We start from the raw sequence: 24,145 nt of genomic DNA, 5'->3' as shown, positions 1-24,145 counted from the left end.
CTACCCGAGTGTCCCGGCGCTGTAGACCGCTGGGGAACCCGTCCTGGTTTTCCCTGTGAGATGGTCCCCTTTTGGGTATCTCCAGGGTGAAACCAGGCATCCCTGGCATCTGTGGGGGCCGTTGTAGAGATGAGGCAAGCTAATGCCCAGAGTTGCCGAGTGTGCTCCCCGGTCGGAGTGGGCACCGATGCGAGAATTATCAGTCCGCTGATCCTGGTCCAAGACCCTGCCGCGTCGGGAATCGAACCCTGGTCCCGGGCCGTTCTCTGCACTCGGGTCTGCCGCCTCTAACCAGTGAGCCACACCTCTCTGTTGACTTGGTCGGTTTTCTCTGCACCAAGGCTTGCAGGCTGCAATGTCATTTAGCATGGCCCTGGTGAGGGAAGGGTCCCTAAGGAACCCATCTTCTGTCCCATTGCCCTAGGTATCAGGGTACATTTAACCAGGGACTTACAGGTGGGTCTGTAGTGCCAATCATGGTACAGTTTTAGGGAAAGAACACTGGTACTGGGAACCTCGACCGCAGGGACCCAGTACTCTACAGTCAAAGTTACATCAAAAGCCAGGCAAAAAGTGTGGTGGGGGGGTATGGTGGCGGAACGGGGTGTGGTACTGCAACAGAAATCCACTTTCCCATACTTGTAATATCTAAGAATTGACTTAGAGAGATCACATGGGCATAGCTGCTTGCGCAGATATGTCCACACTTTTAGTATAGGGTTAGGGCTGTAAGGCATGCTGCAGGGGTGGCTTACCTATGCTGCCTGCAGTGTCTGCGGTCATAGCCCATATTGCATATCCACTTTTCTGAGCATCATGGCATGCTGTCTGCAATGGCAATTTGCATGATGGCGCCGAGGTAGTCTCTTATGGTGGCACAATTCATGCTGCAGTCTTTGGGGCCCTCTTTAGCCTCCCTGCCCTAGATACCAGGGGTACCATTTACTAGGGACTTATTGGGAGTGCTACAGGTTTTGCCAATTGGGGGCAACAATTGTACAGTTTAGGGAAAGAGGTCTGGCAATGGGCACCTGGATAGCATGAACCCAGTGCATTTCTATAAAATTTGCTCCGATACCAGGCAAAAAGTGGGCACTTTCCTACAGGTACCATCTACTAGGGACTTACAGGGGTGCTAAAGCTTTTGCCATATGGGGAACAGTTTTAGGAAAAGAGATCTGAAACTGGGGGCCTGGATAGCAGGAACCCAGTCCATTTCTGTCAGATTTGCATCAAATACCAGACAAAAAGTGGGGGTGACCATGTCATAACTGGACACTTTCCTCAGAGCCGGAGTTAGTAAGCATCACTCCATCTGAGGGAGCTCCTCAGGTGGTGACCCGAATGCCAGGAGCTATACTGCCCTTACAGGTAGAACCTTTATCTGTGCCTGCGGTGGCACCACTTCTGGAACTGTTACTGGCTCAGACAACCTCGCTTTGTTCGCCATAAGTTGGCAGGGTATGCTCAGACGTGAGTCCCTTGCTCACTTTGCCACTGGATTCAAGCAAGCCGGGCTGAAGACTGCTGAAATGCCAGAAACCGGTCCTCGGAAGCTTGTTTCCGGTCCAGGGAAGGCATGGCTTGGCAGTTCGGGCTGGACTGTTCCCATGAGGCACAGGGTCAGACTGATTTGCACTGAACTGGGGTGGCAGAGTGGGCTAAAGAAAGGTGATGGATTAAACCCAGATCTGTTGACTGGGTGTGAGTGTTTGCTTGGTTCAGATGCTCCGTCCATCACCACCCCCTTTTGTACCGCTCAGACAACCTCAATGCCTTTTAAAAAAGCGGCATGTGCCAAGATTTGCAGCTGTCGCATGAGGGCGGAGGTTGGGGCGGTCCGGGTACTGAAAGTGGAAACGTATAGAGGGGTATATAGATTCCTCCACATAACAACATTGCTGCAGGCTATGCCACCATTTTCTAATTTTATACATCTTCTTCAGATGCAGTGGGAGTTCAAAATGAAACCGATGACCGAAATTATGCAGCCAATTTGCTGCCACCTGCACAACACAAGTGGACTGGAAACTTCTTAAATAAATCATTCCTTCAGGGCGAGCCCATGTGGATGTGGCTGCCTTCATATTGTACTTCAGAAGACAGCTGATGTGCTTGAGCTGCCTCTGCCTACTGTGGAGTCTAAGTCAAATATTCTTACTGAGGTCCTGCAACTCTACATCATTTGCTGAGGCTCTCTTTGGCCTGGTGAAAGGGATGTGGGAAAAACGTGCACAATCTCCTGCTGTAAACCAACTGGTAGCAAGTGGTACAGACCGGCAGAAGGTGGCATACCCTTCCTGTGGATGCCTCCTTCACCTGAGAGCCTGATGGTGCAGGAACCTTCTTGAAAACCCTGGAGCATCCCAGTACCCCCACTTTATGGGCAATCTAAAATATTGAAGGCAGTTGGGTAAAAAGATATTTTAGCAGGCATCTTTGCTTTATTTTCCCTCAGTGCTGCTACCTCCTGGGAAGCTATTCCTATTTTCTGTGGGTCAAGTTTCCAGACCATCTCAAGGAGCCGAGGCAGTCAATGACTGACAGGACACTTGTAGGGATGTCTTCACGGCAGTACTAGACACAACTGATTATGTTGCTAGGGCTATAGGCTTTTCAGGTGATATCCAAAAGACATTGATAACTATGCATTTTGATAGAGCCCTTTTCCCCTGGTACAAAGCTGACACTTCTTTGAAGTGGCACTAGGCCGAGAGCGCAACTGCTCCATCTGTGAGGCTCCAGTCATCCTTGAGGGATTACCGTCCGTTTCAGAAATTTCAAGTGTTGTAAAGAATTTAATTTCCGCACAAACCCCAACCCTCCCAGGCTCTTCAGCAACAATATCAGCTCTTCCACAAATACAAAGGCAGAGGTAACGATAAGGAATGTCAGACACATCTGTCCCAAATTCTCCTCCTCTCTCCTTTTCACACCACTGGGAAAGCCACCTTAACTCCCCCAGAAGGAGCATTTGCAGGCAGTGGGAGGTCAGTTATTCTCCTGCTTTCTATAGCCCTTGAAGACCATAATATAGAACCTATTGGGTCCTTCCAATTGTTGAAAGGGAGCATGCCCTACTGTTACAGCAGGCCCTTCCCAAGATTCTTCCTCGGTCCCTGAAGTCAAAAGACCATCTTTATATCCTTCAGCAGGAGGTGGCAGCCCTGCTGAAAAAAGTACCCACTGCTACTCTTGGTCCCTCTGGTTCCCAACAAGGATTGGGGTCCTCGTTAGATCCTAAACCCCAAGATCTTAAATTTGTTCCTCTGCATGGAAAAGTGTAAGATGCTGTCCCCAGGGCCGGACTGGGAACCGAAACCGGCACTGGCAAAGTGCTCGCCGGCCTTCCCCTCCCCCCCAGGGGATGGATTGGGGTGCGACCGTGCTCTTTGCCAGGGCCGGTTTTCGCCGATTTTGTTACAGGGCCGTTTTTTCAGCTTTGCTTCAAAAAACGACCCTGTAACAAAAACGGCCCCCTGGGGCCCAAAACCGGCCCCCACCCATGCGGCCGACCGGGGGATTGCCCGGTGCCCGCAACGGCCAGTCCGGGCCTGGCTGTCCCTTGCTCAGGTTCTGTTGACGCTTAAATCTACATGTTGAGTTTTTGCCAAGGTGATAGCAGTGGTTGTGGCACATCTGAGAAGGTTGGGGTTCTCTGTGTTCTCGCACCCAGACAACTGGTTGCTCAAGTCCAGCTCGCCGAGGATGGTGATGTTCCACTTTCAGGCAGCAGCATCCCTGCTGTTCTACTTGAGATTTTCCATCAACATACTCGTGTCTCCCCTACTTCCCTTTGAGCACCTCCTGTTAATAAGGCAGTACAGGACACCACATTCCTTTGAGCTTTCCTTTACTCTTCTGGTGATCCGGGACATTCGGAATATGTTTCTGATGTTTTCGACGGTAGGTTCCAGTTCTGCTGGTTCTATGCCTGCTAGGTATGCTGGTTTCCTATACCCTTCTAGTCTACACACACTTGGCACATGAGGACTCTGTAAATGCTGCTTCATCCAGTGCTTCCACCATAGGGGAGATCTGGCGGACATGATCCTAATGTCCTCGGGTAGAGTGGTGGATTTGACCTAGTGGTCAAAGAAGGACCAACTGTCCTTCTACCTGCTGTCTCCATGACTACAGTGGTGTCAGATGGGTCCATTCTTTATTTATTTATGCGTTTTTATATAGCGCGGACTTTACCTGAAGGCGTCGGAGCGCTTCACAATAGGAACAGAACTGATACATGAGGAGAACATTACACGTGAACAGATTACAAAAGCAGATATTAAGTTACATGAGGTAAAAGTGACAATTGTGAGCAAACAAAATACATGAGGTAGCAAAAAGTTCACAGGAGGGAAAAGTGACAAGTGTGCAGGTTACGAGAGAAAACAAAGTACAATTAGAGGTGTAATACTGCAATATATGCTAGACACTCAGGCACAAGAACAAACGTTACGTAGTCAATGGTGGCACCTGTGCAAGTATCAAAGGCAAACAAAATGTGAGAGGTAGCAAACCGTGTGTTACAAGGTAAAAATGGTGTGTGCATGTTACTAAAGAGTACCAAACACAAGTACAAGGATAATACTGCAATAAATGGCAAACACTCCAACCACAAGAACACACTGGGAAGGCACTTCCATAGTCCTGGAGAATAGAATTTTCAGTAATGGGAGGTCTTCCTTCAGATAATGGAGAGGACGTGAATTACTTCTGGAGCCCCTAGTAAATGGTACCCAGGGCATGGTGACCAGAGAAGACCACTGAGGGCTGCAGCACTTATTGTGCCACCCTCAGGGGCCCTGTACCCTGGCACCCACACCCTGCCTTTGCAGGCTGAGTGCCTAAGTACAGAACTAAACCAAGAGTCGACATGGCACATCCCTGTGTGCCATGCACACAGCACCCACTGCCCTGGCATACTTCAGTCACCCCTCTAGCTAGGTGCCCTATGCCAGAGGTGTGGGCACAGGTGCATGAGCCCTGTGCCCTTACAGTACCCAGGGCCATTCCTTGGCACTGTAAGTGCAGTGATGCCATTAAGAGTATATAGTGCAGGGAGGTTGTCATTTCAAGCTCCACAGCACCATAATGGCTACACTGAAGACTGACAAGTTTGGTACCAAACTTCTCAGCACATTAAATCTCACACGAGCATCAGTGCGGGTTTAATGTAAAATGCACCAGAGGGCATCTTAGAGATGCCCTCTGAAACCCTAACCTACCATCCACGTCTGGGCTGAGTGGCTGCAGAGGCTACCACACATCAGACATGTTGCAGGACCCCTGGGTGGAGAGCCCCCTGCTCTCCTGGGCTTGCAACAATGCACATCCTGGGCGCGGTGCTAGGTCTCCTCTCCCAGGATCGCCAGGGAGAAGCTTCAAAGGCATGCCCCCTCTGTGAGCTTCTCCAGACCATTTGCTGTACCCAGCAACTGGCCCCACCAGTTCTAACCCCCACTTTGGCGGGAAGACTGACGGGAAAAACTATGTCAGGAAGGGGGGGTGCCAGCCTGTGCCAACCCCACCCCTTAAGTGGGGGAGATGAGGTGAAGCACAACCCCGGGCTCCGGCCATCTTGTAGATGGGGAGCCCTGCCCAATCCCAGCTAGGCTCCTGCCCCCCTCCCACAGGAGAGGAGCAGGCTAGGGGGTGTACTCACCCCAGGACAGGGACCCATTGTTCTTGCCCTACCTCTAACGCCCCTAAATTCAGTATTTATGGGCTCCCTGAACCTTCCTTCCTTTGATCCTGAAAGCAAAAAGAAGATCAAGAGGAAGAAGACCCGTTGTGCAGCTGCTAACAGGACGACAATAATTGACTTGGCCCCAGCCCTACCAGCCTGTTGGTCCTGGAACCTGCTCCTGCCTAACTTCCCGGCAATTCCTGCGGACAGCAACCTTGGGACACCCGGAAGACCTGCCTGCCTTGACCCTCCTAAAGACTGGGGCTCCCATCAGCAGAGGCTCTGCTGCAACAATACCTCCCTGGTGCCAGCCAGGAAGTAACTGACCAACACATTCTGCACCCGCCTAGCCCGGGCCTTGCCGAACAAAACCAAAACCACTAGGATGTTCCCCCGGCGACTGGGACCCGAAGTCCAGTGCCCAAAGACCCTCCTCGACGAACCAGACGACGCCTGCAGACTGGGGGCCACCGCAACCTCGACCAGCTGAGTGTAAGCTTTTCCGACACCCAAAGACACCCCTACAGCCCTCTGTGCCTCCCTTTGGGGTACCTACCTGTGCTCCAAGATCCCAACTTACTTCTCGAACTGCTGGTCGCCCCTGGAGAGTCTCCGTCCCCGAGCCTGCCGCCTTTGTTCCTTTTTGACATTTCCCATTGGATAACATTGAGCGCCCGACGGCTCGAGCACCCTGCACCCAGCCGCCGGAGTGCCGCTGGCTGTGCCAACTTTGTCCTATCCTACTCCCCCCCTCCCCCCCCCTCTTGCCCTGAGCGAGTGACCAGGAGCCCAGCTCCCACAGCCGCGTGGCCTGCTAGCCAACAGCCACCATCCGAAGCCCCCCTTTCTCTCATTGGATATCATTGGGCCCAACTACCTCTGCACCCGGCTGCCCCTGTGCTGCTGGGGCTGAACCAACTGTACTTACCTGACCCTGGGGGACCCCTGAGTCTATGCCCAGAACCTTAACTTCACCAGCCAAGTACTCACATGGAAACCGGTAACTCACTTACCTGCCATTGGATAACATTGACTCATTTTGACACGATAATTTTCTAAGTGTGGAGTTTTGGAAACTGAAAATATTCATATAAAATCAGCCGAATTCTGAAGTACTCACCTGTGAGCAGGGGAGAAGCCAGTACTGTACCTTGCAGTCCAGTACTGAACCCCAAAAGTAATCCTTACCGGGTTTACTAGTACCTTGTATTTTCTCCATAGGAATCCATTGTCTGCTGTTCTATGAAATTTCTTCGAAGTGTCTACTTTTGAAAACTTGAAATAGTCTTTAAAAATCATACCAACTACTGAAACGCAACTACCTACCTGTTTTAAAGACCCCAGTGCTGGCCCTAGGAGCCCAGTACTGGATTACAAAAGTAACGCAATCGTACTTTACCTGCAACCTGAATTTTCTCCCATTGAATAACCTTGCCAGATTTTCATTGAAAAGTTTCTAAGTGTGAAGTTTTAAAACCGCTTTACATGCATGTAACTAAAACGTTTTTGCTAATCTGGTTTCAGCTTAGACCCCAGGACTGAATCTAGGATCTAGTCCTGGACCTACTAAAGTAATCTGTACTGTAATCAACTGTACTTTTATGATGACAATCCATTGAGTTCAATGCTAAAGTGTGACTTGAGTTGCCTTCAGTAACCTCTGTCCCTATTGTGTTCACAAACTTTATTGCTTCCTTGCAAAGTAATTACATGAGGGTACTCCTATCTAGCAAAGTATATTTGTATGCCTGTTGGTTCTAAAAATAAAACAATTATATATTTTGGATAAAAAAACAACTGGCCTGGAGTTCAGTCTTTGAGTGTGTGAAATCCTTTGCTGACTTGAGTGTGTACAACAAATGCTTTGCACTGCCCTCTGGTACTGCCTTACTGCTCGACCAAGCTACCACTTTTGAGAGTAAGGTCAGTCCTGACTTTAACCTCTGTTATACCTTTGGGGTTTGTGGACTCTATACACTGTACTTCATTATAGTTAAGTGTATATAGAGCCACTTTCTCACACCCAGGTTTATCCTTTGTTCTGGGCTTAAGTCCTAATTAGCAGAAAGACCCGGCCCACACCATGATTTGTGCAGTGCACAGTGTACAGGCCATTAAGTGAGCTGCATTAGGCTAACGGGAGCAAGTAAAAGGCTTGAAGGACCAGTTTTAATGAGATCCAATATCCTAAGGTGCAGGAAGAGCCAGCTAGCTTTGTTCTGGTTTGGTTGTAGCCTTTGTAGGGCGATCAGTGGATCGTCCAGATATTTCATTGGCATCATTAAGCTGAGAAAGTAGGAGGGCATTGGTAGCCTGGCGCTGCTTAGGGGTCCCTATGGAGGAGAAAGTTTGCCTCAAGATCTCAATTTTTTAAGATACCTGAGACTACCAACTTTGAATCTTTTTATTTTTCGGCCAAGCATCACTAATCTTAAAAAAATAAGTCAATGTTGCTTTCACACAAACAAGTATACCTGATATCACTTATGAATCAGAAAGGGTAGCTTTTAGGTAGTTTTTCTTTCTCTTAATAAGACTTCTAAACTATGTGCTGTAGGAAGCTGACTCTTGATGTCATATATCAATAAGTTGATATACTCTGTAAAGAGTCCAGGGGTTCCATTATGAGTGGACAGGCTTGCTATGCAATCCCAGAGTGCTCTTGTAGGGGGTAGTGTGGTCGAGCAGCCTTGCTTTAGCACAGAGGAGTGGAAGACATTTGCAAAATACACACAATGATTAATAAATGACAACACGACTCAAGAAGGCGATCCACATCATTATAAAAATATCAAGTACCTTTTATATGATTTGGCATCAGAGAAAAATCTTTCATGTAAGTACATTTTTAAATATACATTTTTTTCACTTAAAAAAGTGAACACGGTCTAATTTCTGAGTTCTGTATTGTTATCCAATGGAAAGAACCAGTTATTCAACCAGGTACGGTACATAGCCTTACATGACCAATCTCCTGGAGTTAAGGTGAGAGGTGAAGGACAAAGCCAGCACCAACAGTGTACCGCCAGCAGCACAAGGGCGGCCAAGTGCAAAACAGCGTCCTGAGCCCAATGCGTTTAAATGAGGAATGGACACTGTAAAAAAAAAAAAAAAAAGGCTGCAGGCTCTGGATAGGAAGCCAGTTGGGCTGAACCAGCAAGTGGGCTCAGCCCTTGCGATGCTTGGGGACATGGGGATACCTTTGGTCTTCTTCCTCAAGGTCCTGGGGTGAGAGGTGCAGGAGTGTCCTTAGGCGTCGTGTTCTTCAATACCAGAGTATTTGTGCTTTAGGGGTCCTGCGTGCAGAGGCTGCATGCGACATTGGGCGGTCCAGGAGAGGTGAAACCACAATAGACTCGAGGACTGGGGGTACCTTGTTGGCACTGGTGACCTACTTCAACTCGAGCCGGAGGCGACCGGTGCAGTGGTGGCTTCGGGTGTCGGGTTTTGGTGGTTTCAGAGTCTTCTCTATTTGAGATTCTTTAGAACTGGTCAGCTATTCATGGGAAGTCTGGAGTCTTTTTCGAAGGCAGGCGGTCCTCCCAAGTTTCTGGTGTCACAGCTGCAGGATAAGTCAACTTTTACATCGTTTTTGGAGAGGGATGCAAACAGGCCGGCAGGGTTGGTACAGGGTCAGCTGCTTCTTCTCAGCTTTTGCAGCTCTACGGTGTCCTCTCTCTTTTTATCTCCTCAGTATATGCTTCTCTGGTGCCAGGGACTCCCCTAAGTACTGAATTTAGAGGTTTATGGGGAGAGTAGGGTAGTACCCAGTGGGCGACTGACCCTTGGGGCCACTACGCCCCTTATATGACCATTTCCTGTGGGAGGTGGGCATAACCCTGTCCCCGAATTCCTAAGTATTTTTTTTAAACAAATTTTATTGCCATATATTATCAATCTGTTTAATGACACATCTTGACACAAATGTAGCCTGGCCTTAGTTATTGGCAGTAGATCCCAGGGCCCATTCCGTATTTCCTTCCAACTTGGCTCTAATTTGTCCATTTCCGCTCTCGTTGCCTGGTTGCATGATGTTGCGTTACCCTTGTGTTTCCACCCTCTCCCCCCACAACCCAACCAAACAACTAGATTCCCCCCCTCCCACACTTCTGTCTTCCATTGTACCTCTATAGCTCAAAAAAGTTACTTCCCTCATGCCAGATCATGTGTGAAAGCCCGCTGCGGGTGTCCCCAGAGAGAGAATGTTATATGTCCATTCCCGTCTGGATCCCCTGTGTCCCCTCGCCCAACCTTGGACGCTAAGAAAGCTCCTGTTGTGGTGGCCTCTCAGGGGCAGATGCGTCAGACGCCCGTCCATCTCGCTGCATCTCGTTCATCAGCGCTTCCCAAGCCCTGGCTCTCTCCTCCGTGCCGATCCCTTGCCTCGCATTCCTCAAAAGGACCCTTCTCTCACATCCCGCCCATGTTACTAGCACCCGCTTGCACACTGGGGTCCTTCCAGTTACAAGTAATATCCCGCTTTGCTAGGAAAAAGGCGAGGTCCTAGAACCTGTCCGTAGTTCTGGTTTTGGCAGTGTGTGGAAACAAACCCAGCAGTACATGTGTCGGTGTGCATGGGATTACCCTCTCCGTGATCCTAGCTGTCTCCTGCACCACTTCCTGCCAGTAATGTGTTAATGAAGTACAGCTCCACATCATGTGGATGTATGTCGCTCCCACCATAGTACATCTCGGGCATCGGGAGTCCTCCCTTGCAAAATATCTGTTAATAGGCTCTGGGGTCAGATAAGCCCGGTGGAATGTATAAAAGCTAATCAGGTCACAAATTCCTAAGTATGTCTGCACAAAGATGACTACTTCTGATAAATCGTATCCACCTCACAGTAGCCTACCTTAGGAGTAGTTCTAGCCTTAAGGTAGCACGCCTACCTGAGTGCTAATTTCCCACCTGTCCAGGGGGTTCTGGACAAAGGGATCAGCTTCCTATCCTCTGTGGGAGAGCTAGATTCGCATTTGACAACAGTCCTTGAGGGTTGCCATCTAAGGAAGGCCAATCAGCAGGTCATCCTGTGGGAGGGGGTGTTACTCCCTGTTCTCGGACAGACTATTGTACTGGGTGTCCTGAGAGCAGAGAGTCTCACCCGAGGAGGCCAGAACAATGTCTCTGGAGGCAGGCTGGCAGAAACTAGTGTACAAGCACACCAGAGGCTGGTAGATTTTCGGGGGGTACGCCTAAGGTGCCTTCTGGGTGCATGGATTCGTAAATCCAACACTGGCATCAATGTGTGTTTACCCACACAAGATGTTTAATACCAAACATCCCTATTTCCAGTGAAGCCATTGTGTAACTGGGGAACTCGTTTTCACCAGTGTCAAGCACATGTTTTAAAATGGCTTCCCTGGTCACTTGTACTGGCAGTAATGAGACTAACCAGCACAGAGGCATATTTTCTTATGCAGGTGTGCCCTCACATGTAATATTCAGCACCCTACCGTAGGGCCATCAGGCCAGCTGTAGGGCTAACTTACACATATTACATGCAGTGTTAGGCGACATGGCACACAGGGATATGTGACGTGTTTTCAATTTTGTCTGCACAAGGACACATAGCCTGTGATAGCAGCACTGCATGTGCTTGGTGAGTGGTTGTAGGGAACTGGCTCTATATATATAAATTACACCAAAATGACGTATAGTGTGTATAGTGTCCAAGTGACCCCAGAGGTAGGCAGAGGTTAAAGTTAGATAGAACCTTACTCTCTAATTGTGGCAGAGTGGTCGTGCAGTAAGGCAGTATCAGAAAACAGTGTTAAGCATTTGATGTACACCGTCAGCAAATGAATTCACACATGCAATAACTAAACTTTAGGCCAATTGTGTTTATATAAAAATATATACTGTTTTATTTCTTAGAACCATGCTAGCCTGGCACAGGTAACCATTAAATACTTTTCAGTAATAAGTTACTAGATATAGAACAGTTTGAAAATGCAATAGAAAATGTACTTTGTTTGATTTACAGGGGATGCAGTAAGCTGCAACACTTAGCAAGCAATTACAATACAATGAAATGAATAGGCTTTTTTTAGTAAATTGCAGGTAAGTTACTTTTCACCTTACTTTTCTAACTCAGTGCCGGAAACCTAGATTCAGCACTAGGACATTTTCTGCAAACAGGTAAGTAAACACGTTTTGGTTATTTGTACGATTTTTAAAGAATATTTTTAGTTTTCAGAACTCCACACTTGAATATTTGGGGGAGAAAAAGTGTCAGTGTTATCCTATGGAAGGCTACCAGGTTAACGGTTCACAGATAAGTAAACAGCTGTGGGAGTTTAAGGTTCTGGGGTTAAACTGGGGGGGGGGGGGGGGGGGGGGGGGGAGGGAGGCGGTCTCCCATGGTCAGTGATGCACTGTTGTTGCACCCTCAGCTGCACTAGGGCTCCCGGTTGCAGAGTGTTGAGGCCCAATGTTATCCAACAGTGGATAGGGGGCCTCCGGTTGGTGGCTGCTGGCAAGCAGGCTACTGGGTTGTGGGAGCAAAGTTCCTAGGGTTAAGGTCAGGGCAAATGTGGAAGCAAAGAAGCACAAAAGGTGCACCCTCAGCGGCACTGGGGCGGATGGGTGCAGAGTGCGGTTTTGACGTCGGGCGCCCTATTGTTTTCTATGGAGAACCTCCGGTTTGCAAAAGCACTGCAGGCAGGGAGGCGAAGGACTTCTGGGTGCGACCACCTCTTGGAGAGGTAAGTTGGGAAGTTAAGGGTTGGTTAGGCACCATTGTTTTGGGCACACAAGGCCGTATGGTGTCTGGTGCAGGGGGTCCTTTTGGCGTTAGATCTTCTTACCAGCTCCTGGTCGTGGTTAGGGGGGCCTTCTGGATTTAGGCTGCAGGTGTCGGCTGGAGGCTTGAGGCAGATCAGGGGTCGCCAGGCTCACTGGGTGAGACCTCCTCGTAGTGTTTTTCCGATCGGACCAGGTACGTCGGGTGCAGAGTGGGCTATATTCGCGGTCTCTGGCTGGCACCAGAAGCTGCAGTTTGCATCTCACGTGAACACCGGATTTGTTCAGACTTTAGAAGTGAAGGCAGGCAGTTCTTCCGGGTTTCTTGAGATTGCTGGATGCAGGACACACCAGGATTTCCCAGAAGCAGGTTTGAGGGAGAGACAGGCCGTTAGGGCTGGGACCAAGTCAGTGGGCGTCGTCCTCTTGTTAGCTCTGCACGGCTCTTCAGTCCTTATCTTCTTTGTTGTTTCTTCTCAGGATCTTAGGAAGCAAGGTTCGGGGTGCCCCCTAAAAACTAATTTAGGGGAGTTATAGGTAGGTAAGGGCAGGGACCAATAGGTCCCTTCACTGGGGTGGATACACCCCCCTATTTTGCCACTCTCCAGTGGGAGGGGGGCAGGAGCCTGTTCCTGGTTGTCTGGGTCCCCCCATCCTCAAGATGCCGGGGATTCGAGGTTGTGCTTCACCTCGCCTCCCCCACCTGAGGAGTGCAGTTGGCAGGGGTGGGCACACCCCTCTTCCTCACTTGTTTTTCCAACTGGTTCTCCCACCCAAAGTGGGGGTAGAACCAGTGGGGACCTGTTGCTGAAACCAGCAAATGGTCTGGAGAGGCTCACAGAGGCGGAAACCCACTGTTCGAGGCATATGAGCTGCAGATTCTACACTTTGCATTAGATCGCCACCTGGTGTTGGGCTCGGATGATTGCATGTTGTTGTTGTCTTGGAAGAAGTCTTTCTAGTCACGAGATAGGTGACTCCTCCCTTGGACGATAGTGCGCATGGGCATCGACTCCATCCTTAGATTGTTTTTTTCCGCCACTGGGTTCGGATGAAACTTTTCCGCTCCGGTTCGGAATCTATGTTAGAGGCATATGAGCTGCAGATCCTACACTTAGCAATAGATCGCCACCTGGTGTTGGGCTCAGATGATCGCAGGTTGTTGTCTCAGCTCCAGAACCGGTGAACATCTGTGAAGGTCCATGCGTCCCAGAAGAAGATTCCTATGATCTCCAGATCGTATCCGAAGCAGATGACTTTGATGACTCCATACCTTCGGGTCAACGAGTGAGTACCTCTGCCCCTACCCCAGCCCCAACACCTAAACCAAAGGCTAAGGTCAAAACTCCACCTTCGGGGCCCAGTCGACACAAAACATTGCTTTGAAAGCCCCGCCATCGAGCCCAGCTCCGAAGAAAATACTAAAGCCTTCCGGTACCTCCATACCAAGCAAACCGCACGTGCCGATACTACCAGCTCCCTCGGCACCGAAACCGAAAGAATTCCCGGTTCCGAAAAACACTCCGAAACCGTCGACTTCTGAAGACCAGACGGCACCAAAACCACTGAAGCCTGTTTCCGATGCTTCCAAGCCGATCAAAACAGCTTGCAGCCCGAAATCTTTGGTGCCGAAACCTACAAAGCCCGCTTTCGATGTTTTCAAGCCCTCGAACCAGGCCTCGACTCCGAAAACAATACCTTTGGTGCCAAAAACTACGCCAAAGGACTATACAACTCCTAAGGCTAAAGACAAACAGAAACCATGCCCAGCGCCGAAGAAATCGGCACCGAAAGCGATTTCTCAAGAAGAGCTTTTTCTACCTGATCCTTTGCAAAAAAGAATATACATAGATCCAACAACAGTACATGTTTCCACTATGCCACATAGAAAGAGGAAGATAGATACAGAACCTTCAACTCCAGTGCCTGTCAAGAGAAGGACTCTGCCACATCACCTATGCACCCTTTTTCTCCTGTACCTCCTCTTTCACCTTCTATTCCTTTTAGCATTTCACCTCAAACTTCACCTGCTCATTCACCACAAAAGTTTACACCTCAATCTTCACCTCCACAGACACCTCCTCAGAATGAAGATGAGTAGAACATAGGGGATGGGGGAGACCCAGATGAGCCCTTTCCATACCCTAGTGATGTACCAGACTGGGAATAGCCAACTCACAAGATGTACTAGATATCCCTGACCCACACACATATCCATCCAAACCATCTCCTCCTGAAGATAATATTGGGTTTGGACATCTAATTATTAGGGCTGCCATCTATCATAATGTAACAATGCACTCAGATGAGGCAGAGGAAGGTTTTTTGTTGGACACTTTTGAACACTTACAAAAAACTGTTCAAATATTACCCATGATTAAAGGGGTCATTAAGCATGCCTCAGAAGTGTTTAAAGATCCTGTACAAGCTAAGATCATAAACCCAAGAATAGAAAAAAAGTACAGGTCTGCTCCGGGGCATCCTGCTTACATTAAAGGACAGCTACCTTTAGATTCCATGGTCGTTTCAAATGCTAGAAAAAGAGCAAATTCACAGACGTCAGGTGAGGCACCACCTCCTAATAAGGAATCAAAAATAATAGATGCTTCAGACAAGAGGATAGCTGCACAAGCTAGCAATATATGGCGTATAGCTAACACACAAGCCCTCCTCTCAAGATACGACAGGGCTCAATATGACCAGTTAGAAACCCTTTTACAACATCTACCTGGCCAATATAAGGCACAGGCAAATGACCTTATACAAGAGGGTAAGCTTATTTCAAATGCCTCAATCAAGTGTGCTCTTGATGTAGCAGACACTGCATCTATAGCAGTAAGTGCTAGTGTCCTCCTAGAAGACATGCATGACTACGCATTTCAGGGTTTAAGCAAGAGGTGCAAACAACCATCTTAAATCAACCATTCAACCAACAACAATTGTTTGGTCCAGAGGTAGACATAGCACTTGAGAAAATTAAAAAAGACACTGATACTGCAAAATCTATGGGAGCTCTGCAGTCCACTCAACCAAGAGGCTCCTTTCGTCGCTCCTCCAAACAAACTGGAGCAGACAACTCAACTTCCTTTAAAAGCAAAACGCAAATATCCTTCAATAGAGGATATTTTAGAGGAGGCTACAGAGGTAATAACAATAAGGGAAAAGGTCGAGGTAATAACAACAATCGATCATCTTCCATCACTAAACAGTGACTTCCTTCAGCTTCCCCAACAGCATACCACTCCTGTAGGGGGGAGATTAACACCGTTCCTACCTGTCTGGAATTCCATCTCAACAGGCAAGTGGCTAAAACGGATTATCCAGTATAGTTACTGCCTAGAGCTTACAGCTACCCCTCCAAATATACCACCCAGACAGCGTCCAATGTCCACAGAACATCTAACACTGCTCCAGCAAGAAGTTCTCTCATTGCTGCAAAAAGATGCAATAGAGTTAGTTCCATTGCAACATCCAGGAACAGGGGTATACTCACTCTACTGCCTAATACCCAAAAAGGATGGGACACTAAGGCCAATTCTAGACTTAACCCTCTCAATCTGTATATACAATCAGATCATTTTCACATGATCACTTTACAACAAGTACTCCCATTGTTGCAACAAGGCGATTTCCTCACTACACTAGACCTCAAAGATGCCTACTTTCACATTCCCATACATCCTTCTCACAGGAAGTATCTCTTGTTTGTGTTCGGACAACACTACCAATTCAAAGTCCTTCCATTTGGGATCACAACTGCACCACGAGTGTTCACAAAGTGCCTAGCAGTAGTAGCAGCACATCTCAGAAGACAACATATCTATATCTTCCCATACTTAGATGATTGGCCCATAAAAGCCAAGTCATTCAACCAGTGTGTTCAACACACATCTCAAACAATTCAGACACTGCACAACTTTGGGTTTACAATAAACCACACCAAGTCACATCTACAGCCCTCTCATGTACATCAATACCTAGGGGCTACCATAAGCACCAATACAGCTCTAGCTTATCCCAGTCCAGCCAGGATACAAAACCAACACACTCTCCCAGCCAGAGTGTTCATGCAATTAATAGGCAGGGTGGCATCCTGCATTTTTATTGTACCATATGCAAGACTGCAAATGCGCCCATTGCAGGAATGTCTAGCACATCAGTGGAATAGGGCACAAGGACAACTGACAGACCTGGTGTTGGTGGACACCAAAAACTTGTTTAAAGGGCGGCCGTTCCTCGAGCCTGTTCCACAGATAGTACTGACTATGGATGCATCCCTAACAGGAAGGGGAGCACATCTGCTCCACCACACAACTCAGGGAAGATGGACTGCTCAACAGAAGGTGCTTCACATCAATCACCTAGAGTTGCTCGCAATTTTCCTAGCACTAAAGTACTTCCAAGTGACAATACGGAACAAAGCTGTCTTAATCCGAACAGACAACATGGCAGCCATGTACTACATACAAAAACAAGGAGGCACACATTCCCTGCAGCTGTCCCAGCTCGCACAAAACATTTGGAGATGGGCCATTCCACAAAACATTTACCTGCTTGCAGAACACCTTCCAGGAGTTCACAATCAGATAGCCGATCTGTTAAGTCGACAGACACAACCGATTCACGAATAGGAATTACATCTGCAAGTTCTTCAACCATTCTTTACAAGTGGGGTCATCCAGACATAGACCTGTTTGCTACACACGAAAACGCAAAATGCCCAACCTTCGCCGCCAGGTTTCCACACCCGCTGTCCAAGGGCAAAGCGATATGGATGAACTGGTCAGGCAGATTTGCATACGCTTTTCGCCAATCCCACTAATACCACTATTAGTACGCAAGCTCGGACAACAGTGGCTCAAACTGATCCTGGTAGCGCCCACATGGGCACGCCAACCGTGGTTCACCAAACTGCTGGAACTCTCTCTAGTTCCACACCAAAACTGTCTGATACCATCCATGCTAACGCAGAACCATGGAGACATCAGGCATCGATATCTAGGTCAACTGAATCTGGCGATCTGGCTCCTGAAGTCTTAGAGTTTGGTTACCTTAACCTGCCACCGGACTGTATGAATATCATTAAAGAAGCCAGAAGACCTATTACTAGAGCTTGCTATGCTGCTAAATGGAAACTATTTGCCATTTACTGCACTAAGAATCAAGTTGATCCTTTAGATGCTTCCATCCAAAATATTATCTGTTACCTTCTCCATTTACAAAGATGTAATCTGGCATATTCATCCAGTGTGGAATCTTAACATTGTTCTTACCAGGCTCATAGGGCCCCCTTTTGAACCTTTACATAAATGTGAACTACAATTTCTCACATGGAAAACAGCTTTCCTCGTCGCTATTACCTCTCTTAGAAGAGTTAGTGAAATTCAAGCTTTCACTTTACAGGAACCATTTTTACAATTACACTGTAGCATAGTGGTTCTAAGGACTAATCCTACATTCCTTCTTAAAGTAATTACTTATTTTCATCTAAACCAATCTGTAGAGTTACCAGTGTTTTTTCAAAAAACAGACTCTGAGGCAGAGAGCTCTACACACACTAGATGTCAAAAGAGCTCTTCTCTATTACATTCCTTTCGCAAAACAAAGCAACTATTTGTAGCTTTCTCTCCACCACATAAAGGCAACCCCATTTCTAAATCCGGAATTGCACGGTGGATTGTTAAATGTATACAAATATGCTATCACAAGGCAAAACGCATATTAACAGTTCCTCCTAGAGCGCACTCCACACGCAAACTAGGAGCCTCCATGGCTTTCTTAGAGAACATTCCCTTAGAAGACATCTGCAAGGCAGCAACATGGTCTACAACACACACCTTCGCTAAACACTATTGTGTTGATGTGCAAGCTAAGCAGCAAGCTGCAATAGGCCAAGCTGTCTTCAAAACTCTCTTTCAAACTACTGTAACTGATAGAGGTGACCACCGCTAGGGGAGGTACTGCTGCACAATCGATGCAAAGTGTAGAATATGCAGCTCATATGCCTCGAACGGAAAATACTACTTACCAGTATGCATCTGTTCTTGGCATGTAGAGCTGCAGATTTCTACCCACCCTCCCGCCTTCCCGGGACCTGTATCTGTTCGAGTTTTATCTTAGATATACACGCATGTACATCCCTTCTTTGTTTCTACTAACTCCATCATTTCCCATCATGGCGGAAAACAATCTAAGGATGGAGTCGACGCCCATGCGCACTATCGTCCAAGGGAGGAGTCGCCTATCTGGTAACTACAAAGACTTCTTCAAAGACGATAACAACATGCAATCATCCAGGCCCAACACCAGGTGGCGATCTAATGCAAAGTGTAGAAATCTGCAGCTCTACATGCCAAGAACAGATGCATACTGGTAAGTAGCATTTTCCTTCCTATAGTGGTCTCTTAGGGTGGCACAATTTGTGCTGCTGCCCTTAGGGACCATCTTTAATACCTCAGGCCCTAGGTACTAGGGGTACCATTTACTATGGACTTACAGAGGGTGGTAAAGTTTTGCCAATTGGTAAAACAATTGAACCTTTTTAGGTAAAGAACACTGGTACTGGGGACCTGGTTAGCAGGAATCCAGTACACTTCTCTCAATGTTGCATCAATTACAAGCCAAAAAGTGTATGAGGGGGTGCTGCAGCAAAATCACAGTTTCCTACATGTGCTTTGGTACCTCGGTTATAAGTTAAATACAAAATAAATTGGGCAATAAATACTGTTTAAGCTGCCAGTACAGATTATTAAGTCTGATTCCTACAACCAAGGCGGAGGAATGGGTGTATAACTAGTTGAGTGTTTTTCAGCTACAAATTCAAATGATGTGAACGTTTACAAAGTTCTGTGAAATGGCATCGGCTCACCAATGCAGTGACAATTGTTTCCCCTTTATCCATCAGTTTCAATAATCTTGTTTACCAACCACAATGTTGGTGTTTGTGAAGCTTCACTCCCTAAATACAAAGTTGGTTGTTTCATTGTGATGCAGTTTTTTCTATACTTAAGTAATAGCTTTTTTTAAAAGAGTAAGTGAAATATTTTCTCTGACATAATATTAAAAATCTACATTTTGTGATACCATTCGCATTCTAAAATTGCCTCATGTTGGAAGTTGTTGCTGATGTCTACTGAGATGAGCCCTTAAACACATTTTGCCTCTGTGTTAATGCTGGTAATGGCATATATATTTTTTAACAATAAATGTTTTTAATTCTTTACAGATAAAGGCAAAAAATTATGACAAAGTTGAAAAGGTGAGTGGCTGGTTTGGTATTTTGGAATAGTTGTCTGGGTCAGAGTGCTTTCTGTGCTATAGCATTTTATAACATTGTAAAAGTATTATCAGACCTGCATTCACAATTTTGCTTGTGAAAAGGAGATTATGATCAAGCACAAAAACAGTGCCCCTAGAGTTCAGACAAACTACAGAGCTTTGATCCATAATGTTATGAACTCTATGCAAAATTGCAAAGTTAGCGGCATTACAATCTCAATTATTTATAAAGGCAACTCCTCTTCGACCTTATCTATCACATATACATATTTCGTCAGCAAAAAATTAACCCATTGTCCACCCAATAAATGCTCTGAATTTCTTGCACTATTTTCTTTCTGAATAATTTTCTTTTCTAAAGAGAAAGGTTAAACTCTGTTTCCTGTAAAGTGCTTCCCATGTCGCAAACACTGGGATCCTGTGACATATATTGTAGAGAAAAAATACTTTGCAATAAATGTCACTCTTGTTTTAAGTCTAACATTGTTTTGTTAGCTGGAGGCTTAAATATTGATTATGACCCTCAACCAAGCTCTAGAAGGCACAGTAAATGAATACTCCTAGCAGGGGATATGTTCTGTATTCAGATTTGTTCCGTCATTAGCTCACCACGGATAATCAGCCATAACATGTACAACTACTTTAGTGTGTGTCCACAGTATTGGAGGCCTACACTGCCTATCTCTTATTGTTGACTGCTGATTCCAGAAAAGGTAGGTACGGTTTGGGATTCCCAGTGATATTTGGCACCATATACTATGGCATGCTTCTGAGAATCCTAAAAGATAATGGGGGATGAAGGAGGATGCCTCTGGAATGTATCTATTCCTCTGCTTCTTTCTTAACAAATAGATCTCAACAAAAAGTTTTGCAGCGTGAATCTTTTTCTGGATTCACATGCTGTGCATAATTCCGTGTTGGGTCCGGAATAGTCTTTTTTTTTGTTGTTTTTTTTTAGTTTTGGTCGCTTTTCGGCCACCATTTGGTTTCAGGTAAGTCCCCCATATGACGTCGGACGGCATCCTGGAGGTTGTAAGGATTGACGCAGTATGTTAGGCATAGGGGCACCCCGAGCCTTGCTGGAGCTACGTCACGCTTGCGACTCCAGCAATGCGTCACCTTTACGGCAGCAGATGCATCACGCATCTGTCTACTCTTGCCCCATGGTGTGCCGCATTGTAAATTCAGCACATCCATGGTGGCACAAGAGGTGTCTGCCGTGACGCACAATAGCTGGTGCATCTCTGCTGATATGCAGGGCTGGGCCAGTTATTGTAAATCTGTTCCGATGGATTTAGGCCCAGATCTCTGTACTGGGGTGAATGTATGACATTGTTCTGCATTCTGTCCATCAATTGTTTTTTTTGCATTTGCAAAGAATACAAGAGCAGGGTTCTGAGCTGCCTTTGTGAGAAAAGGATGTGGGGTTTCTTTGGATACATTCCTCTTAACGGCAAAATACAACTTAAGCTTTGTGAGACGAATGTTTCTCCATTTCAGAAACGAATTTCTCAATGAGTTTTATTTGCTCGTGCTATTTAATGACTGTTAGACCTGTCAGCCCTTTGGGTGGTCCCTCCTTTTATTTATTTATTTTTGTCCCCTTTCCTGCCCCTCAATCCTTTCATTTTTAATGTCTACTGGAATTTTTACGTGTTGACCTGGGGATTAGGTGCTCCTTGACCCCATGGTTCCTCACTGGCCCAGAATTCCCTCCTTTTCTGAGGGTCAGCTTAGTTACCTAAAATGGTGGCCAGCAACTGCCATAACGGTCACTTAAGAAAAGGGGCCCATAGGTTAACATAGAGATGCTCTAGAACCTTCTAGCTGGTTCTGGTAGACTGAGGCCAGCCTATAAAAAGGCCAGGTTAGGGCAGCCATTTTAGAACGATCTTTGAGGGCTAGCTGGAGTGCAGGCTAGGACATCAGGGAGGTGGAACACTGAGAGGATTGACTTCACCCTAGGGGATGCCCTCTCTCTCTTCTGTAATGGCCCCTGGCCTTAGATCTGACCCTGCTTAGGTACTCTATACCAGAAAACTGCCCAGTTATCCCCAGAGTAGAGGAATTGACCCTTCCACTGACCCATAATTGGTGACTGCCGGGGCTAGTGTTGAGCCAATAGCACTGCCCTTCTCCAACCCCCAGTAGGAAGTGCAGTTTAACATCTCTGTGAGACCCCCGTAAGTAAGGAACGGCAAGCCACTGTCCCCCTCTCTTTACCCCCCTGTCGCCACCACAAGAACTTCATCTGCTAAAGGCTGTCTCCTCACTTGTGCTGCAGAGCATTGTCCAGCAGCTGCTTTGCCCGCATCCAGAGACGTGGTTTCCTGGGTTCTGGTGAGCAGTGGGGACTTCCCCCTAATCTGTGGTGTCGGGCTCGAGAGAAAGTCCTGGCGTGGTGGCACCGTCGGAGCCGCTGCTGAGCGTGTAGTGGCAGGCAGCGACTGACTTCCGCGCAGGCCCAGAAGCGAGGTGGTTCAGGGAAGTGCCACAGAGAGCGAGCAGCCCGAGGAGAATTGCCTGTTGCGTGAGGCGGCAGCGTCTGTTTCCCGCGCAGGCCCAGAAGCACGGTTCTTCAAGGAAGCGTCCCAGAGAGTAAGCAGCCTGTGTGGATTCGCCTGATAGTGGCGCGGCAGTGTCTGGCTCCCGCGCAGGTCCTGTGGGTGAGTCAGCCCGGCCGGAAGAGGAAGCAAACAGCTGTAGAGGAGTGGCTGTAGGCGCAGTGGCGTCTCCGGGTGCTTATGTCGGACGGGGCTGAACAGACATCAGCAATCCAATAAGTAAGCCGGGCATTGGTAGCTGGTGGGGGTGCTTGGGAATTGGGAATTGACACCACGGGTGTTGGTGGCTGGCCTTTCTAAATAAGCCTCAGAAGAACTTTTGAACTTACCAAGGGAGCTCTCTTAACAAAGGCAGTAAAATCTACAAGAGAGGAATTTTGATTTGAAACTAACGATGGTTGGACAGAGAGGAGAAACAGGGGCTAATGTTTAATGAAATCCCAAATTCATCATGAACCTAACTGAAATATTTATCTGCTTTATTTGATCTTAGAAAAACAAAACAGGCAGTGCTGGGCAAGCACTTAACTTAACTTTATTGGATGAAATAACTAGACTGCACAATTATCAGTTTTCGCTAACTAAATGAAATGTGACATGTGATCTTTTTCTTGTGAATATCAACCTAAGTAACCAGAAATCTGCTTGATGTACAACCTCATGTGTTAATTTTACAAAGCAAGAAAACTTAAAGAACTTTTATAAAACGAATCGTATTTTTCTAAAACTGGTGTGGTGTTATTTTTGAATGGATGGACGCTGAATTACCGGAGGGTGTGACGCAAGCTTAACATTGTTGCCTCTAGGTTAGACCTTCCTACTCTGTGTCAGGCTACCCCATGTGGTCTGGTGACCCCAGGTCCAACACACATCTCCCTAAAGAACATCAAAAAAGGGCAGATCAGCTCATACAGGAAGGGAAGATAATAACTAACACTTCCATTAAATGTGCTTTAGAAGCAGCAGATACTGCAGCAAGATCCATCAACACCAGTATCATGTTAAGAAGACATGCATGGCTCAGAGTCTCAGGGTTCAAACAAGAAGTACAAACATCCTTACTGAACCAGCCTTTTGATGAAAAAACACTTTTTGGCTCACGTACAGACGAGACGTTAGAAAAAATGAAAAAAGACACAAACGGCTAAATCAATGGGAGCATTGCAACAGCCAAGTCAAAGGGGTTCCTTTCGTAGGTCCACCTATAGAGGCGGGTCAAAGAATACAGCTACAAGCCAGCAATCTACCTCTTTTACACCAACATCACCCAGAGGTAATTCAAGAGGCAGTTACAGAGGTAACAACAACAAGGGTAGAGGTCGCAGAAATAACAACAACCGCAACTCCCCGACCCCAAAACAGTGACTTCATACAACTCCCCCCAGACCATATAACACCGGTCGGGGGACGTCTATCACAGTTCCTACCTGTCTGGGAAAACCTCACATCAGACAGGTGGGTGAGACAAATTATCCAACATGGTTATTGCCTAGAACTCACAGCTACCCCACCAAACATACCCCCCAAACAGCGTCCAATGAGTCAAGATCATCTAACATTGTTAAAACAGGAAGTACCATCACTGCTACAAAAGCATGCTATAGAGAAGGTTCCACAACATCAACAAGGAACAGGAGTATACTCTCTATACTTCCTAATTCCCAAAAAAGACGGGTCTCTAAGGCCAATATTAGATCTCAGACCTCTCAATGCATACATAAATTCGGAACATTTCCACATGGTCACGCTCCAACAACTACTTCCTTTACTGAAGAAAGGGGACGTTCTTTCTACACTGGATCTAAAAGACGCGTACTTTCACATCCCAATTCACAAAGCCCACAGGAAATACCTCAGGTTTGTTGTGGAAGG

At 47.0% G+C, this 24,145-nt stretch overlaps 1 protein-coding gene across 2 annotated transcripts in view; it reads left to right on the top strand.

Annotated features, from left to right (window-relative positions):
- Positions 1 to 24,145, top strand: part of CSTF3 (cleavage stimulation factor subunit 3) — a 640,930-nt gene that overhangs the window by 232,078 nt on the left and 384,707 nt on the right. For both annotated transcript variants that reach the window (XM_086955867.1, XM_086955866.1), the window contains one exon: positions 19,657 to 19,689. In XM_086955867.1, the coding sequence (XP_086811993.1) occupies positions 19,657 to 19,689 (33 nt within the window). The remainder of the gene's footprint in view (positions 1 to 19,656; positions 19,690 to 24,145) is intronic.

This window comes from Lissotriton vulgaris, chromosome 2_1, assembly GCF_964263255.1.
Source record: "Lissotriton vulgaris chromosome 2_1, aLisVul1.2, whole genome shotgun sequence".
NCBI classification, from domain to species: Eukaryota; Metazoa; Chordata; class Amphibia; order Caudata; family Salamandridae; genus Lissotriton; species Lissotriton vulgaris.
The sequence above is the reverse complement of the archived record's forward strand: the minus strand, read 5'-3'. Positions and strand labels throughout refer to the sequence as shown.